Source organism: Anomaloglossus baeobatrachus, chromosome 5 (assembly GCF_048569485.1).
Source record: "Anomaloglossus baeobatrachus isolate aAnoBae1 chromosome 5, aAnoBae1.hap1, whole genome shotgun sequence".
In the NCBI taxonomy this organism is placed as follows: Eukaryota; Metazoa; Chordata; class Amphibia; order Anura; family Aromobatidae; genus Anomaloglossus; species Anomaloglossus baeobatrachus.
Genome location: NC_134357.1, coordinates 548405058 through 548422340, shown reverse-complemented (window position 1 = coordinate 548422340; position 17283 = coordinate 548405058). Strand labels below are relative to the sequence as shown.

General features: G+C 41.0%; 1 protein-coding gene across 1 annotated transcript in view; it reads right to left on the bottom strand.

The window, feature by feature from the left end:
* Positions 1-386: 386 nt before the first annotated feature.
* The window catches only part of LOC142312961 (uncharacterized), a 142550-nt gene continuing 125653 nt past the window's right edge, over positions 387-17283 (bottom strand). Inside the window, exon 23 of the mRNA XM_075351949.1 lies at positions 387-1575. Coding sequence (XP_075208064.1) covers positions 731-1575 — 845 coding nt within the window. The 3' untranslated portion in view covers positions 387-730. The remainder of the gene's footprint in view (positions 1576-17283) is intronic.

Here is a 17283-nt window from a genome sequence, read left to right as displayed (position 1 = left end):
CGGCACTGCTACATAAACTGTACATGCACTCTTAGCTTGCTACATATGCACATTTATATTCACATAGAGCTTATGTATTCACGGTCTATACATTACTCCATTTTGCAGGACCTGAAAAACCCTGGAGCTAGTCGGTGGAAGGTTCTTCAGATGCTCACTCAGGACTTGCAGGCTCTGTGCAGGTTCCAGTAGCTTCCTCTCCTGCTCTGTACCAATCAAATAGAACATTGTGGGGCAGAAGCAGAGAGCAATTCTCACAGTGATCAGGAAGGACATTGTTCTCCTCTATCCTCTATCACAGGAAGCTGCCTCCAGACTGTAAGGTTGTGTGCACACGTTGCGTTTTTATTGCATTTTTTTTTTAGTGCAGACTAGTGACAAAACCTGAAGAGAATCCTGATGCCAGCAAAAACAGTAAGAATCCAGAATTCTAATACACACGTTGAGTATTTTCTCTTTCCAGATTTGGTGCATTTTTCCTGCCAAGAAATGCAGAAATGGTGTAAAAAAACTTTCTGCACCAAATACTAAATGTGTGCCCAGTACTCTAAGAGGCACTTACAAATTAGCAAGATTCTTTTCGTGTTAAATATGTCTTATAGTCCAAAAAATACAGTAAGAACAAAAGTAATTTCCCTTATGTTATGTTTTTTGCATAATTTGTCAAAATATAGATTTATCTGAGCATTTTTTTTTTTTAATGGAAAACAAAATATGATTTTCCAATAATTTATATTTCAAAATCTAGGTAGGTGTATGGCTTCTTCCCTGTGTGAACTCTGTGGTGCATAATAAGATCCGATTTTTGGTTGAAATATTTCCCACAGTCTAAACATGAAAATGGCTTTTCACCTCGGTGCGTTGTCTGATGTATAACAAGTTTTGATTTACGTACAAAACCTTTCCCACATTCTGGACATGAAAAAGGCTTTTCCCCTGTGTGAATTCTCTGGTGTCCAACAAGAGTTGATTTCTGTGCAAAACATTTCCCACATTCTGAACATGAAAAAGGCTTCTCCCCTGTGTGAATTCTCTGGTGTTCAACAAGAGTTGATTTATGTGCAAAGCATTTCCCACATTCTGAACATGAAAAAGGCTTCTCCCCGGTGTGACTTCTCTCATGTCCAACAAGTTTTGATTTAAATACAAAACATTTCCCACATTCTGAACAAGAATATGGCTTCTTCCCAGTATGAATTCTCTCATGCCTAACAAGAACTGATTTCTGGTTAAAATATCTCCCACACTTAGAACAAGAATATCTCTTTTCCTTTGTGTGCATTTTTTCATGATTAACAAAAGATTTTTCGAGGGGAAAACAGTTTTTATATTCTGAGTGTGAAATTGGCTTCTTTGCTTTAAAAGCAGTTTGCTTTTTAAAGCTTCTTTTGTGAGTTCTATTGCTCTTAGTAGTCTGTAATGAATCAAAAGATAAGACCTGATTCATAGGATCAGATGATGGCTCTTTGCTGTGAAGGGATGATGGGATAACTTCAATTGTATGCTTTGTCTCAAGGTCATCTGATTTAAAAATTGAAGATGTAAGTTGTCCCTCTGATCTCCAGTAAGAGTTATCTGCCACAAATAAAACCAATTATTACTTTTTAACAAAATATCCTTAAAATTTATATTTTTGAACATTTGTACTTAAAATGGCTATAGAAATGAAAAGTTATGTAGCAAAATTGAATTATTCACTAAGAATGACAGTTCATTGTAATAGACAACCAGTAGAATGTGGTGTTCAACAGTTTGTTCATTCTGCGTCCAAAATATTGAAATAAGTAGCCATGAAAATACACAGTCATGGCCAAAAGTTTTGAGAATGACACCAAAATTATATTTTCACATGATCTGTTGCCCTCTGGTTTTTAATTGTGTTTGTCTGATGTTTACATCACATACAGAAATATAATTGCAATCATATTATGAGTACCAAAAGGTTATATTGACAGTTAGAATGAGTTAATGCAGCAAGTCAATATTTGCAGTGTTGACCCTTCTTCTTCAGGACCTCTGCAATGCTCTGGCATGCTCTCAATCAACTTCTGGATCAAATCCTGACTGATAGCTGTCCATTCTTGCATAAGCAATTTTGCCAGAATTTGTTGGTTTTTGTTTGTCCACCCGTCTCTTGATGATTGCCAACAAGTTCTCAATGGGATTAAGATCTGGGGAGTTTCCAGGCCATGAACCCAAAATCTCTATGTTTTGTTCCATGAGCCATTTAGTGATCACCTTTGCTTTATGGCAAGGTGCTCCATCATGCTGGAAAGGGCATTGTTGGGCGCTAAACTGCTCTTGCACAGTTGGGAGACGTTGCTCTTGGAGGACATTCTGGTACCATTCTTTATTCATGGCTGTGTTTTTAGGCAAGACTGTGAGTGAGCCGATTCCCTTGGCTGAGAAGCAACCCCACACATGAATCGTTTCAGGATGCTTAACAGTTGGCATGAGACAAGACTGGTGGTAGCGCTCACCTCTTCTTCTCCTAATAAGCTGTTTTCCAGATGTCCCAAACAATCGAAAAGGGGATTCATCTGAGAAAATGACTTTACCCCAGTCCTCAGCAGTCCACTCCCTGTACCTTTTGCAGAATATCAGTCGGTCCCTGATGTTTTTTCTGGAGAGAAGTGGCTTCTTTGCTGCCCTCCTTGAAACCAGGCCTTGCTCAAGCAGTCTCCGCCTCACAGTGCGTGCAGAAGCACTCACACCAGCCTGCTGCCATTGCTGAGCTAGCTCGGCTCTACTGGTAGTCCGATCCCGCAGCTGAAACAGTTTTAAGATACGGTCCTGGCGTTTGCTGGTCCTTCTTGGGCGCCCTGGAGCCTTTTTGGCAACAATGGAAGCTCTCTCCTTGAAGTTCTTGATGATGCGATAGATCGTTGACTGAGGTGCAATCTTTGTAGCTGCGATACTCTTCCCTGTTAGGCCATTTTTGTGCAGAGCAATGATGGCTGCACGTGTTTCTTTAGAGATAACCATGGTTAACTAAAGAGAAACAATGATACCAAGCACCAGCCTCCTTTTAAAGTGTCCAGTGGTGTCATTCTTACTTAATCATGACTGATTGATTGCCAGCCCTGTCCTCATCAACACCCACACCTGTGTTAATGGAACAATCACTAAAACAATGTTAGCTGCTCCTTTTAAGGCAGGAATGCAATGATGCTGAAATGTGTTTTGGGGGTTAAAGTTCATTTTCTTAGCCAATATTGACTTTGCAAGTAATTGCTGTTAAGCTGATCACTCTTTATGACATTCTGGAGTATATGCAAATTGCCATTAGAAAAACTTAAGCAGTAGACTTTGTAAAAATTAATATTTGTAGCATTCTCAACACTTTTGGCTATGACTGTATTATGTAGGAGAAAATGATACCAATAAAAACTTTAACTCATCTTGCTAAAAACAAGCACCTACTCAGGTACATCATCTCTCAAAAGGAAAATCGGAGGGTTTCTACATTACTAGTAGCTCAGAGGCTCTTGAAAGTGTAGCATTAGTGTCCCTGTGCTGCCACTGCTGCCTGGCACCTGTCCCTCCTGGAGAACTCCCTCGGTCCTGAGTCACCTTGCACCAGATTATGTGCATGTCACGCAGGCCTCCTGGTATAGTTCTTAGGGCATGCGCTCTCTGCCTCTTAAAGAGACAGCACACCCACCCTAAAAGGTCCCCAGCCTATGGCAGGAAGTCTTAAGGGTGCTTTACATGCTGCGACATCGATAACGATATATCGTTGGGGTCACGTCGTTAGTGACGCACATCCGGCACAGTTAGCGACATCGCAGCGTATGACACCAAGGTGCGACGATCAACAAGCGCAAAAACGTGAAAAATTGTTGCTCGTTGACACGTCGCTCCTTTCCCAAATATCGTTGCTGCTGCAGGTACGATGTTGTTCGTTGTTCCTGCGGCAGCACACATCGCTATGTGTGACACCGCAGGAACGATGAACATCTCCTTAGGCTGCTTTCACACATTCGGTTTTAGGTGTGCGGCACAATCCGGCTCTTTGCAGAAAAAACGCAACCGTTTTTTTTTGCCGCCAGTTGCGTTTTTTCCACATAGACTTTCATTAGTGCTGGATTGTGCTGCATGGGCTTGCGTTCGGTTTTTGCCGCATGTGGCATATTTAGCCCATGCGGCGGCCGGATGGAATGTTGCCTGGCACGTTTTTTTGTCCGGCAAAAAATAACGCATCGTACCACATCCGGCCGATGCGGTGCTTTTTCCAATGCATGCCTATGGACGCCGGATGCGGCGCGATGCGGCAAAAACCACATCCGGCCGCCGCATGCGGATATTTCCACTGCGCATGCTCAATAGCCTGCCGCAAGCTGCAAAAACCGGACGGGCCGCATGTAAAAAAACTTATGCAAAGGATGCGGTTTTGTCGCCGCATAGCTTTTAGAGCCGGATTGGCCGGCTCTGCTAAAACCGGAGGTGTGAAAGCAGCCTTACCTGCGTCCACCCTGCAATGAGGAAGGAAGGAGGTGGGCGGCATGTTCCGGCCGCTCATCTCCGCCCCTCCTCTGCTATTGGACGGCTGCCGTGTGACGTCGCTGTGACGCCGCACGAACTGCCCCCTTAGAAAGGAGGCGGATCGCTGGCCAGAGCGACGTCGCAGGGAAGGTAAGTCCGTGTGACGGGTGTTAGCGATGTTGTGTGCCACGGGCAGCGATTTCTCCGTGACGCACAACCGACGAGGGCGGGTACGCTCGATAGCGATATCGGTACCGATATCGCAGCGTGTAACTTACCCTTTAGGCATCTCCCTACTAAGAAATTAGGTTCCTAGTGTGCTTGTCCATGCTAGTACACCAGTCTGCTCTCTGCCTCCCAATACTGACTTTAAGGCTAACAATCAAAATAATTCCAGGATAGTCAAAAGGTACATATATATAGTGAAAAAACAATCCCTTTAAAAAAATTTTATTTTATTAAATATGTCTTAAAAATTCCCAAGTGATTCACCTATCTAGAATTTATCAAGGGTAGTATAAATATACACCAGGGTAGCCACCCCTATACAAAAGAAAATACAATCAGAGGCAGAAAAACGGGAGTATGGGATCCCAAATGGGATTAATCTGGCCCTATCATGGACCTACCACCTCACACCTTCCTACCGACGGAGGTAAATCACCTTAACTTAGCCGGGCGCCCCCGTTCCTCGGTGGCTATCCCTCACTTACCCTAATAAATTCCCTACCATATGAGGAGAAATGCCTGAGCAAGTTACCTCTAATTATTGGTTGGACTTTTTTACCCCACAATGGACTTTAAAGAGAGGGCAATTATAGCTCCACCTGTTTAATATGCTCAAATTCAGCTGGTCATTAATTCATATACAGGGATAATAGATACCATTACAACCTGTCCAGTTAATATGCTCAAGTTCAGCTGGTCATTAATTCATATATAGGGAAAATAGATACCATAACAACCTGTCCAGTTAATATACTCAAATTCAACTGATCATTAATTCATATATTGAGATAACAAACGCCACAGTACCCTGTTATTTCTGATCAGTCATTATGCTCAAACTCAACTGATCATCAATTCATAAACAGGCATAACAAATACCATATATCCAGTTGATATGTTCCAATTCAACTGGTCATCCGTTAATATACAGGGACAACAGGTACCATAGCACCCCACTATCTAGATCAGGTTGATATGCCCCAATTCGACCAGAATAAATTCAAATACAGGGGCAAAAAGTCCAAATACCAAGTTATCCTAATAAATAAGAAAAACACATTTAACTTGCTTTCATCAAATCCTAACCTCTGAAACGATGCCAGTATATACACTCATTATGAATGAATAAATATCATTTTAAAGCTGATAAATTAACTTCCCTTTATCAAGTGCATCCGCACTGCCTCGACGCGTTTCTCCGCCCTCTAATCCGGTTCATCAGGAGGCCCAGGGAGACAGGGAACTATTCAGTAATGATACATGTCTTCATATGGCAGCAGCTGAATGGGAATGGACATGCGCACTATACCCATTTGAGACAGAAGCCCACTATCGTACACCTGGGACATTGTTGCTCTCATCTGTTTGATGTGGTCTATTTAAGCTGCCGGCATAATGGCGGCAGCTGCTGCCATATGAAGACATGTATCATTACTGAATAGTTCCCTGTCTCCCTGGGCCTCCTGATGAACCGGATTAGAGGGCGGAGAAACGCGTCGAGGCAGTGCGGATGCACTTGATAAAGGGAAGTTAATTTATCAGCTTTAAAATGATATTTATTCATTCATAATGAGTGTATATACTGGCATTGTTTCAGAGGTTAGGATTTGCTGAAAGCAAGTTAAATGTGTTTTTCTTATTTATTAGGATAACTTGGTATTTGGACTTTTTGCCCCTGTATTTGAATTTATTCTGGTCGAATTGGGGCATATCAACCTGATCTAGATAGTGGGGTGCTATGGTACCTGTTGTCCCTGTATATTAACGGATGACCAGTTGAATTGGAACATATCAACTGGATATATGGTATTTGTTATGCCTGTTTATGAATTGATGATCGGTTGAGTTTGAGCATAATGACTGATCAGAAATAACAGGGTACTGTGGCGTTTGTTATCTCAATATATGAATTAATGATCAGTTGAATTTGAGTATATTAACTGGACAGGTTGTTATGGTATCTATTTTCCCTATATATGAATTAATGACCAGCTGAACTTGAGCATATTAACTGGACAGGTTGTTATGGTATCTATTATCCCTGTATATGAATTAATGACCAGCTGAATTTGAGCATATTAAACAGGTGGAGCTATAATTGCCCTCTCTTTAAAGTCCATTGTGGGGTAAAAAAGTCCAACCAATAATTAGAGGTAACTTGCTCAGGCATTTCTCCTCATATGGTAGGGAATTTATTAGGGTAAGTGAGGGATAGCCACCGAGGAACGGGGGCGCCCGGCTAAGTTAAGGTGATTTACCTCCGTCGGTAGGAAGGTGTGAGGTGGTAGGTCCATGATAGGGCCAGATTAATCCCATTTGGGATCCCATACTCCCGTTTTTCTGCCTCTGATTGTATTTTCTTTTGTATAGGGGTGGCTACCCTGGTGTATATTTATACTACCCTTGATAAATTCTAGATAGGTGAATCACTTGGGAATTTTTAAGACATATTTAATAAAATAATTTTTTTTTAAAGGGATTGTTTTTTCACTATATATATATATGTACAATACTGACTTTAACCTCATCCTGTCCTGCCTGTCTCCAGTGGTACTCCAGGCCATTGCACCCACTCTGTCCTGCTTATCCTTCCGTACCTCCGTCCCTGACCCTTTGGGGACTGTTCTGAAGTAGTACCTGGGGTCTACCTGCAGCCCACTCCATCTTCACCATCAGAGGCTCTGGTGAAAACCAGGTATACACTTCAGGGTAAGCCTGGTCTTTTGCGCAGTGAGTCCTCACCCCTTTCTGCTACATGCCTGCCTCAGCGGCTGTAAGTTTACTCAGGCCATGCAACCAGCTGGTTCAAATCCTCCCCCACTCTCTGAATTATTTCAAGAGATGATTAGCCATCGAGAATAGCAGGATCAAATGCTGACCCTTCTGTGGTCGGGGGAACATCCATTAGAGCCATCTGACTTCAGCCATTTCTCCTTCACCAGGCCCTTCTGCAACAGCCTTGGCTGCTATTACTCAGCCTGCAACCCTCACACCTAGAGCCGATCCATGTTTCTTCGCTCCAATCTTAATTGACTGTGACCCTAAACTATTCCAAGAGTTCCTCAATCAGAGGCCTTTTTAATGTCCCATTTGGGAGAAGAGGCTCTTGCCTGGATCAATCCACTACGGAAGAGAAGAGACCCTATTACCTCGGACACTCAGGTCTTCTTGGGGTCCTTCCGCAGAGGCTTTGATGAGCAGGGTCATGTTTTTTCTGCAGCATCTTCCCTTCTCTATCTGCATCAGGGTAGCCAGACTATGGGACAATACGCAATACAATTGCATACCCTTTCCTCCCAACTAACATGTACTAATGAGGTGTTTGAAGCCGCCTTTTGGGAAGGTTTGTTCAGGAGGCTCAAGGATGAAATGGCTCGTCATGATACCCTCACCATCCTTGATGATCTCATCTCCTTGTCTACCCGAATCTATCTCAGTTTCCAGGAACGTATTAGAGAGATGACACACAAGATAAGACTGCTGGATCTTGCTCCATCTTTTTAGAATCCGTTGACTTCCCAGTATACTACTACTGTTCCTGATCTGATGCAGGTCAACCATGTTAAGTTAACTCAGCAATGACAGGAAATATATTGTGCCAAGGGACTATGCTTTTACTGCGGAAGCACATAACATCTCATTCACTCTTGTCCCACAAAGCATGAAAAATTCCATGCCTAGGGCCTGATTGGGAGACTGCCTGTCATGCCAGAGGGTACAGACACTCAGTGTGTGGCACAACACAGAGGTAACAGCAGGAATGGTATAGATGGAAGGCCCTGGTGAAAGAAAGAGGAGAGTGGGGACAACGTCTGCAACTGAGTCACCCTCGAGCTTAGAACATACAGCAGAGACAACCACCCCTTCCCAGTGGCGTAGCAAAGATGGGGCGGAGGGGGCAGTCCGCCCCGGGCGGCACGTGTAAGGGGGGCGGCATTTTGGCCACTCGCCTTCAGTTCTGCTGCCCCCGGGCCGAGTTCTGGGAACCGGAGTCCTCAGCAGGAAACTGTGGCTGCTGTCTCTTTAAGGCATACAGACCACAGTGTCCTGCTGGATTGAGCTTCATCTGTGGGCGGAGCTACCGCCCGGCGTCCTGCTCTGTCCCACAGATGAAGGAGGCGCAGCCAGCAACACCCAGCACAGCGCTGGCCCCCTCTCATCTGAACCAAGCGGTAAGTGCTATCCCCCTCCCCCCTCGACCTGTATACTCCCTCCCAGCCACCCGGTTTATGGGCCCCAGTGAACTGCATAGGCTTTTCCCACCTCAGGAGCTGTGTGTGCGGGCCCCCAGGAGCCGCGTGTGTCGGTGCAGGCTCAGCTCTGCTACATCTGCCCTGTGCTTGGTGCAGGCTCAGCTCTGCTACATCTGCCCTGTGCTTGGTGCAGGCACAGCTCTGCTACATCTGCCCTGTGCTTGGTGTAGGCTCAGCTCTGCTACATCTGCCCTGTTCTCGGTGCAGGCTCAGCTCTGCTACATGTGCCCTGTGCTCGGTGCAGGCTCAGCTCTGCTACATGTGCCCTGTGCTCGGTGCAGGCTCAGCTCTGCTACATCTGCCCTGTGCTCGGTGCAGGCTCAGCTCTGCTACATCTGCCCTGTGTCTGGTGCAGGCTCAGCTCTGCTACATCTGCCCTGTGTCTGGTGCAGGCTCAGCTCTGCTACATCTGCCCTGTGTCTGGTGCAGGCTCAGCTCTGCTACATCTGCCCTGTGTCTGGTGCAGGCTCAGCTCTGCTACATCTGCCCTGTGTCTGGTGCAGGCTCAGCTCTGCTACATCTGCCCTGTGTCTGGTGCAGGCTCAGCTCTGCTACATCTTCCCTGTGCTTGGTGCAGGCTCAACTCCTCTACATCTGAACTGTGCTTGGTCAAGAAGAAAATCCTAGTAGCACCTTGAAGACCAGAAGGTAAAGGTGAAATCTGGGAGAGAAAAGGGGATGTATAATATACAGAGGACTGTATCTGGTAGGGGCAAAAAATGTCAATCAGGATAGATCATGCTATTCTCTCAGCTTTTAACTCCATTTTTCTTATGTACTATCACTTCCCCTCCTTCTTCCCCCCCCCCTTTTTTTCACAGTTACATATAACCTCCTATTGTTTAAAGTGCCCCTCCTGACTATTCACATGTAAGTTATACCATGATCTAACCTGATTGACATTTTTCGCCCCTACCAGATACAGTCCTCTGTATATTATACATCCCCTTTTCTCTCCCAGATTTCACCTTTACCTTCTGGTCTTCAAGGTGCTGCTAGGAATTTCTACTTGACCTTCATAACTACGGGTATGTCTCAAGTTCCCCCTCCTCCCCTCTTTCTCATTTCTTTCTTTACTTTTCCTTCTCTCCCCTTCTTCTCTTCACTCTCTTCTTCCATCCCCCCCCTTTTTGCCCCTTTTCCTTTTTTCCCCTGTTCTTCCCTTGTTCTTCCTCTTTCCTTCCTTTCTCAATTTTCAATTCCCTTATCCCACTAATCATATATACAGCTGTATATATCCTCACCACTTCTTCACATTCACAATGCGACATCCCCCCCCCTCCCTTTCACTCCTCCCATAGGTAATATGTGGTTTTCTCATGTTTTTCTGATGCCTGATGCCATGTCATGATATAATTGTGCTGTAATGGGGGAGAAAAAAGGCGCAATAGGGTTTTACCCGGTTTACAGAGTAAAAGAGGATAAAGACAGTGCACTCACCTGGCCGGGTTGTGCCAGTCACAACCCCTTTGTTAGCGTGGATGAGCGCTTAGGTGGTTCTGCAGCGGCCCCGTTATAGAGCAAATTTTTAGATATGAAGGACTGGAGAAAACGGGTTTAATACCGCGCTAAAAACCACGAGCATGTATAAATCAAATTATTCTCTTTATTTAGATCATTCCTACGCGTTTCAGAGGCTCATCTGCCTCCTTCCTCAGGGAAAAGAATCTTACAGACAGAAAGGGTTTATCCTTATGAAGCAGCAAACAGAGAAAAAAATGTGAAAGCAACCAATCATGACATCATCATTACATATGTTCCTGAGCGATGATGACTCATTGCCTCGTGGAATAAGGCTATGTCATAACATATACAACACAAATTTCAGGATATTTCGCATAAAAGGCAATGAATAATAATAAAGAATAAAAAGAAAAATGAAAAAATAAATAAAAATGAATAAAAAAAATTTTTTTTATTTGAATGAATGCTTGTCTGTGTTTCATTTTTAGAAAAAAAGTCTTTTAATGTGTATGAAAAAGAGGGAGAAGTTTTTATTTATATTTTATCTATTTTATTTTATTTATTTTATATATATAAAGAAAGGAAAAAGTTTTAATTTATATGTGAAAATATATATGTAAAAACAATGGACAGAGGGAAAGAGGGTTAATTCCCGTATCCAAGACAGATTCAAACCCATAGATTTGTGTCTGTGTTCTCATATGCTATTGAGCTACCAATGCTCCATATAAACAGCTTGGTGTTAAAAGCAAACACAGGTAAACACCTGAACAATTAGGGGATTAGAAAAAGGTATATATTTATGAGACCCATAAATATAGAGAGATTCAGGTTTGTGATATACTATTCAGTATATGTGAGATTCAGTATCTATAAAATAGAATATGTGATGATTTATTATATTGCATTCTAAAAAAGGATGCATTTAATATAGTTCAAATTAGTGATATGTAGAGAGAGAGAAGAAAAATTTGATGGTGTATTTATAGGTATATAAGAATGAGTGATATTGACCAAAGTGATTTTGTTATGAAAGATGACATAAAGGAAAAAGGAACATGCATATTTAGAACTAGAAAAAGAAAAAAATGATGAAGAACGATGAATTGTAATGCACATACATGAAGAGACAATTTCTTTGTCTGGAAAGGTGAAGTGAGTTCAGACCGTGGGAAAGAGATGAACCGCGCATGATCACGATGTGTATAAGGAGCAAGTTCCTCACCAAAGGGGGTGATGTGAGGTCAAACTGTGGGGAAAGAAATGAGTGCGCAAAGTGCCGATTCATGGAGAAACATGAATCACAATATTAGAAATAAAACAAGAGAAAGAGATGCACGGGGTATTAGCCGACAATAAGAGATCGGGGAATAAAGTCTGATTGGATTACAAGGATATGTAAATATTAAAAATATGAATAAAGTCTGATTGGATTACAAGAAAATGTGAATATTAATATAAGTTGTGATACAACATATTATGTGTAAAGGTGTGGATTAAAAATAAAGGTCTCTGAGGCAGAAAAATGAAATCTATAAATACATATATATAAATACATACACATATATATACATCCATGCATACACACATACATATACGTAAAATCAGAATTAAAACAAATAACAAAAATACTGAGGGTCTGAAAGAAAATTTAGAATAAGAAGAATATATGAAAAATATATCCTGATTGTGTCATAAAGATATGTGAATGTGTATAAAAAATATATCAACATGAAGATATATCAAATCATAATAAAAATATTATGCAAGAACATGAAGATGTCTGAAAGCAGGACAAATATGTATTATCCCAAAAAAATATATATATGACATATGAAAAAACTGAAGTTTTTAGATTGAAAATGGATTAAATTACGAATAAACCTATGAGCACGTTGGAATGTTGGAAACAATATATTCTTACAATTACAATGAAAAAATACACCATAAAAAAATGTGATTCATCAAATGTAATAAAATTTCTGAGGGAATATAATTATAAAAAATTGAAAAAAAAATTTTTTAAATCTTTTAAAAATTACTAAAACTTTTTTTTAAAAAATATATATACATATAAAGATATATATAATAGGATGATAACACTAAAAACAAGAGGAAACTGAGAGAATGGATATCAGTTGGGAACCTGAGCATGACACACAGAAAAGATCAGCTGTCAGAAAGAATTATGTATAATTTTAGCAAATCACTAGAATAAAACATAGGAATGCGAGGGCGGTAGTTAATAGAACAGATCAGTCACTTCATTTAAGCCGAAAGGCTTCAGTGTATTTAACCTATGTATCCAAAACGTTTCTTTTCTGCTGAGGACCTCTGCTCTATCCTTCACACTTGTGGGAATCTGTTCTATAGGTGTTATTTTAAAATTTAAACTTTTATTATGAAAAATTGTGCAATGTTTGGATAAACCATGTTGTTTATCATGGTTTACCATCACCTTTCCAGACAAAGAAATTGTCTCTTCATGTATGTGCATTACAATTCATCGTTCTTCATCATTTTTTTCTTTTTCTAGTTCTAAATATGCATGTTCCTTTTTCCTTTATGTCATCTTTCATAACAAAATCACTTTGGTCAATATCACTCATTCCTATATACCTATAAATACACCATCAAATTTTTCTTCTCTCTCTCTACATATCACTAATTTGAACTATATTAAATGCATCCTTTTTTAGAATGCAATATAATAAATCATCACATATTCTATTTTATAGATACTGAATCTCACATATACTGAATAGTATATCACAAACCTGAATCTCTCTATATTTATGGGTCTCATAAATATATACCTTTTTCTAATCCCCTAATTGTTCAGGTGTTTACCTGTGTTTGCTTTTAACACCAAGCTGTTTATATGGAGCATTGGTAGCTCAATAGCATATGAGAACACAGACACAAATCTATGGGTTTGAATCTGTCTTGGATATGGGAATTAACCCTCTTTCCCTCTGTCCATTGTTTTTACATATATATTTTCACATATAAATTAAAATTTTTTCCTTTCTTTATATATATAAAATAAATAAAATAAAATAGATAAATAAAATATAAATAAAAACTTCTCCCTCTTTTTCATACACATTAAAAGACTTTTTTTCTAAAAATGAAACACAGACAAGCATTCATTCAAATAAAAAAAATTTTTTTTATTCATTTTTATTTATTTTTTCATTTTTCTTTTTATTCTTTATTATTATTCATTGCCTTTTATGCGAAATATCCTGAAATTTGTGTTGTATATGTTATGACATAGCCTTATTCCACGAGGCAATGAGTCATCATCGCTCAGGAACATATGTAATGATGATGTCATGATTGGTTGCTTTCACATTTTTTTCTCTGTTTGCTGCTTCATAAGGATAAACCCTTTCTGTCTGTAAGATTCTTTTCCCTGAGGAAGGAGGCAGATGAGCCTCTGAAACGCGTAGGAATGATCTAAATAAAGAGAATAATTTGATTTATACATGCTCGTGGTTTTTAGCGCGGTATTAAACCCGTTTTCTCCAGTCCTTCATATCTAAAAAAAATGATATAATTGTAAATTATTTTCTGTTTTTTCTCTTTTTTGTATCATGCATGTCCCACTACTTTTCTGTCCCTGACGAAGGCTCTTGTATGAGCCGACACGTTGGACAGCACCGTTTAATTGCAAAAATAAAAATCATTCAAGCATACCATACCTGGACTGTTCAATTTTTCTTGTACTGTGTATGCATGTATGCAGCAGCTACAGAGTTGTGTGTGTCTGTATGTATGCATGTATACAGCAGCTACAGAGTTGTGTGTGTGTGTCTGTATGTATGCATGTATACAGAAGCTACAGAGTTGTGTGTGTCTGTATGTATGCATGTATACAGCAGCTACAGAGTTGTGTGTATCTGTATGTATGCATGTATACAGCAGCTACAGAGTTGTGTGTGTGTGTCTGTATGTATGCATGTATACAGAAGCTACAGAGTTGTGTGTGTCTGTATGTATGCATGTATACAGCAGCTACAGAGTTGTGTGTCTGTATGCATGCATGTATGCATCAGCTACAGAGTTGTGTGTGTCTGTATGCATGCATGTATGCATCAGCTACAGAGTTGTGTGTGTCTGTATGTATGCATGTATGCAGCAGCTGCAGAGTTGTGTGTGCCTGTATGTATGTATATATGTCTCCTTTACTGGAGAGACAATTTGTATATATGTATGCAGCAGCTGCAGAGTTGTGTGTGTCTGTATGTATGCTGCAGAGTTTTGTGTCTGTCTGTATGCAGTAGAGCTGTGTGTCTGTATAAATGCAGTAGAGCTGTGTGTGTCTGTATGTATGCTGCAGAGTTGTGTGTCTGTCTGTATGGAGTTGTGTGTATGCTGCAGAGTTGTCTGTATGTATGCTGCAGAGTTGTCTGTATGTATGCAGTAGAGCTGTGTGTGTCTGTATGTATGCAGCAGAGTTGTGTGTGTCTATATGTATTCATATATGCAGCAGCTACAGATTTGTGTGTCTGTATGTATGCAGCAGCTGCAGAGTTGTGTGTGTCTGTATGTATGCTGCAGAGTTGTGTGTCTGTATGTATGCAGTTGTGTGTGTCTATATGCAGCAGAGCTGTGTGTGTCTGTATGTATGCAGCAGAGTTGTGTCTGTCTGTATGCAGCAGAGCTGTGTGTGTGTGTGTGTCTGTATGTATGCAGCAGAGTTTTGTGTGTCTGTATGTATGCAGCAGAGCTGTGTGTGTCTGTATGTATACAGCAGAGCTGTGTGTGTGTGTGTGTGTGTGTGTGTGTGTGTGTGTGTGTGTGTGTATATAATAGGCCTACATGTGTGTAAAAAGGTGAAAGTCTAGGACTAATAGCAGCAGTCTACAATTAGATCTTTGATTTAGTTCCATGAAAAATAAATATTTTGATGGTTTTCCAAATTTTTGAAAATTTCTGGATTTTCAACGGCCAACGGAGGGGGGCGGCAAATTTGACGACCGCCCCGGGCGGCAAAAGCAGTAGCTACGCCACTGCCCCTTCCTGTATAATAGAGACAGAGTAAAATGAGCTACCTTCCTCAGGAAACCTCCGCACAAAGCATCAGCTTTGACGTTTTTGACCCTGGGACAATAGGTAACCACAAATCTAATCCTGGGAAAAAAAATAAGGACTACCTAGCTAATATTAAGGCACTTAGCAGATTTGAGGTACAGAAGATTTTTATGATTGGAAATCACTGTGACAAGGTCAACTGCCTCTTCTGAAAAATTACACCATATCTCAAATACCAGTTTAGTTGCCAACCATTTCCTACTACCAATATTGTAGTTGCTTTCGGCCGGTGATAACTTCTTTGAGAAAAAGGTGCATGGATGCCACTTACTAGGAAACGGCCCCTGAGATAACACCGCTCAAACACTTCCACCTCACACGCATCAACCTCAACAATAAATGGTTGCAAGACATGAGGTTGGACGAGCACAGATGCCATAGCAAAGCATCTCTTCAAAGAAGAAAGGCTCAGTGGGTGAGGTCAGACAACCGCGAAAAATCTACACCTTTCTTAGTCACGTCCGTTAGGGGTTTAACAATCGACGAGACGTTCCGGATGAACTTGCTACAATAATTAGCAAACCCCAGAAAGTTTTGTAGTGCTTTCAGATTTTAAGGCGGATCACACTTCAGAACCTCACGGACCTTATCTGGATCCATCTGGAAACCAGCAGATGACACTAGGAAACCCAAAAATTGCAACTCCTGCAAAGTGAATACATAATCTTCTAGTTTGGCATACTGTGTAACGTGTAAGATCTATAACACTTGCCTGATGTGTACCTGATGTGTTTTAAGGTCAGACAAGTAAATCAAAATATCTATATATGCCACCACAAATCTTCCCACCAGGTCACAGAAAATATAATTGACAAAGTGTTGAAAAACGACGGGATCATTCGTCCATCCAAAAGGCACGACTAAATTTTCATAATGCCCTTCAGGCATGTTAAAGACGTTTTCCACTCATCCTCTTCTCTGATTCTAATCAGATTATAAACTCCCCAGAGATCCAAATTGGAGAACCATATAGCACCAATAATCTGATCAAATAAATCAGGGATGAGCAGGAGAGGATAAGGGTCATTAATGGTAATTTGATTCCGCTCCCAAAAATCTAAACAGGTGCGTAGACCTCCACCTTTTTTTCTTAAAGTGGTCATGTACCTTTGCAATATCTTGCTTTTCTCCCCAGACCTGACTGCTTACAAAAAGAATGTCTGCCAAGTCTTGCAAAGACTTAGAGAGAACTGGCTATATGCCAAGTTTGAGAAGTGTGTCTTCAATCAATCCTCTCTCCTCTTTCTAGGTTATATCATTTTGGATACTGGACTGAGGATGGATCCTGAAAAATTTTCTGCAATTCTCAAATGGCCTCTCTCTTCTGGCACTAAAGAGGTTTTTAGGATTATCGAACTACTACCTCAGTTTATTTGTCTTTTTTCATCTCTGACTGTTTCGTTTTCAACAGTGATCCATAAGGGTGCTAATCCACAAATTTGGAGTACAGAGGCCGAGACTGTGTTTCTTTCCTTAAAACAAGCCTTCTCCTCTGCTCCCGTGCTTCATAGGCCCGACATTAATAAGCAATCTTTCTGGAAGTGGATGCCTTCATCAAGGCCTTCTCTGCTCCTGAGTAGTAATGAGTGAGCACTACCATCTCGGGTGCTCATTACTCATTAAAGGGAACTTGTGACCAGATTTGGGGCCTATAAGCTGCGGCCACCACCAGTGGGCTCTTATATACAGCATTCTAACATGCTGTATAAAAACTGGTGGTGGCCGCAGCTTATAGGTCCCAAATCTGGTGATA